We start from the raw sequence: 2,931 nt of genomic DNA, 5'->3' as shown, positions 1-2,931 counted from the left end.
GTGTTTGAATATATAATTTTTTTAAAAAAAATTTGTTTCAGTTCATTTTGTTTTATATATTATGTTCTTTACAATTTATTATATAACATAAAATCAACTGCTTGAATTTAATCTGGGAAACAATTTTGAAAGTAAGTTATATAAGTTCTTATAAATCGTCTAATATGATAAGAAATTAAACTCAGATAAATAACAAAATGATTCAAATTATTTTTTAGAAAATCATATTTTTTTAATTTTTATAATATAATTGAAATTACGTGCAACGCACGTGCATCATGCTAGTAAATTGAAAAAACTTATTATTAATTTCTTTATTTGCCAAATGATTAAAAAGAACACATCAATGAATCACATATATAATCATTCATGCTCCTTATTCTAGTACTCAAACAAGTAGGAAAGAAAAACAATGGAGCTTTGTCTTAATTTGATCTGGTTCTGATTTAGTTGTTTGTCCAAAACTGTCCTTGAAGATATTTTATAACGTTATTGTCAACTTGGAACGCCTTCGTAAGAACATCGATAGAAATTGGTGGTTCAGAGCCAAAAACAGCATTTGCAATGGTGATGACTCCAGGATTCTGACTACTTATCCCGGCAAATGCAATCGCCTTGGTTTTTCCGGTATTGAATTGAAAATGAATGAGGCCTTCAGGGAACACAAACACATCTCCTGGATGCAATGTCTTGGTAAAAAGCTTGTTTTTCTGGTTTGGATTTGCAGGATTCGAAGTCACAAACCCAACGAATAGAGTTCCTTCAGTTACGACAAGAATTTCAGTGGCACGAGGATGCGTGTGAGGAGGATTGAGCCCGTATGGTGCATAATCAACTCGAACCAAAGAAATGCCCAAAGTGTTGAGCCCAGGTATTTGGTTTACATTTACCGGAGTAACCCTTGAGCCTACTCGATTTGATGTGTTTCCGGGTTTGTTCAGACCACTGAAATAGAAATCATCCGCCGAAACCTTATCTGGGTTCTTGCAAATCTTCCCATTCACAAAAACTGCAATCATACATATAATTTTGCATGAAATTACACAATATGCAAATGAAAATAAAATGGTATAAAGTTTCGAAACAGTTGATCAAAATAACCCCATAAAAAGCAAACATTATTACTTCGATATAGCTAAAAAATGAGATTAACTTATTTGTGAGAACGTGCATAAAATTAATTACCAGAAGCCTTTGCATCCTCGACCGCGACACAAAAGTCTTGAATAGGACTAGGATCAGATGCATATGCCAATGAACATATCGAAGTTACTACAAAAAAGCCTAGAAAGAAACCGATGGCCATCTTAAATATGGAAGCTAGCTAGATATATGTTAGGAATGGATTAATGCAATAGATTACTAGTGCCGCTGAGCTTGAGAAGTGGTTTCAAATGCACGAATTGTTGAGGTATTTATAGTTGAAATATTTGAACAAGTCGATTAATTTCCTTAATAAAAATAGGTTTGAAATTGTCCTGTTTTATTTACCTATAAAGTTGGATAACTTACCCAGTCTTAATTTCATAACTTTTGACTATGAGTAATTAATTAATTTACATACACAGGTAGCATTCATCTGTTAATTGTTTCATTATTAAAATCTTATCTTATCATAATCAGCGACGCAAAAAAGGGTAGAAAACCAAGAATTATATATGTAGATATCGACCAAGTCAGTCAAATAGCAAATAATTGATTTATGTTTAATTAGTATATTTCGTTCATTATGTTCTTAGAATATGTCTTTTAACAGTTTACTTGTTCCGTGTGTGTGTGTGTGTGTGTGTGTGTATTTACCATAGTTCTTGAATTTCATAATTAAAAAAAATCAATTTATTAATTCGCTGTTTATTTTAAAAAATATTTTTACATATAATTAATTTATATTAATCATCCTTTTTATAACAAGTTGTTATCGTGTTATAAAAAATAAATTTAATTCTAAATAAATATTTATAATTTTTAGGTTACGGAACATGTATAATTTATTTTTACCAGATGAGTACAATATGTACCAAGCCAGGACAATCGTAGAGCCAAGAGAGCATTGAAAGCTTTTCTAAAAACCTACATAATTTCAGGAACCTAATTAACCAGAGTGTCTGTACAAAAGAGTAGGTATCTGATGAGACGATTTCATAAATTTTTATTTGTGAGATATGTCAACCCTACCAATATTCACAATAAAAAGTAATACTCTTAGCATTAAAAGTAATACTTTTTAATGGATGACCCAAATAAAATATATGTCTCACAAAATACGACCCATGAGACCGTCTCATACAAACTTTTACCATGTAAAAAATATTGAACATTGAAAGACTCATAATTTGTATTGCACGATTTTCAAATCTCTATGATTGCATTTGGATTGATATATAGATTTCCATAGATTTCTAATATACTTTTGTGATTTTAGATGAGTAAGATCATAAACTTCAAGAGTAAAAGTCTAATGTGAGACCGTCTCACGGATCATAATCTGTGAGACGGGTCAACCCTACCCATATTAACGATAAAAAGTAATACTTTTTCATGAGTGACCCAAATAAGAGCTCCGTTTCATAAATACGACCCGTGAGACCGTCTCACACAAGTTTTTGCCAAACTTCAAATCAACTTCTTGCATGTTAATGTTTCACTTTAATTAGCACATATTTCAAGTTCATCTAATAGTGAAAGTATTTGATATTCATTATACTTTGTGTAACAAATATGTAAATAAATAAAATTTGTTTTTTTGAGATTACTTTTAAATGTTAACAATAAAATTTATGTTTCGTTTCCAAATATGTCTGCTTCAACGTTTACTCCTCAAAATACTATTATATCTAGGGATGTAAACGAATCAAACTGTTTATGAGCTATTCGAAGCTCGATTCGACAAAACCTCGTTTGAGCTCGTTTAATGAGGCTCGTTAAGATAAG

At 30.7% G+C, this 2,931-nt stretch overlaps 1 protein-coding gene across 1 annotated transcript; it reads right to left on the bottom strand.

The window, feature by feature from the left end:
• Window positions 1–347: 347 nt before the first annotated feature.
• Window positions 348–1,400, bottom strand: LOC140828853 (germin-like protein subfamily 1 member 16). The gene is made up of 2 exons (XM_073191715.1): window positions 1,186–1,400; window positions 348–1,009 (listed from the first exon to the last, which is right to left on the bottom strand). The coding sequence occupies exons 1-2, from the start codon at window positions 1,304–1,306 to the stop codon at window positions 447–449; spliced, it is 684 nt and encodes a 227-aa protein (XP_073047816.1). The 5' UTR covers window positions 1,307–1,400; the 3' UTR covers window positions 348–446.
• Between the last annotated feature and the right edge of the window lie 1,531 nt (window positions 1,401–2,931).

Source organism: Primulina eburnea, chromosome 4, assembly GCF_022965805.1.
Source record: "Primulina eburnea isolate SZY01 chromosome 4, ASM2296580v1, whole genome shotgun sequence".
NCBI classification, from domain to species: domain Eukaryota; kingdom Viridiplantae; phylum Streptophyta; class Magnoliopsida; order Lamiales; family Gesneriaceae; genus Primulina; species Primulina eburnea.
Note: the sequence above shows the minus strand (reverse complement) of the source record. Positions and strands in the feature narration are given on the sequence as shown.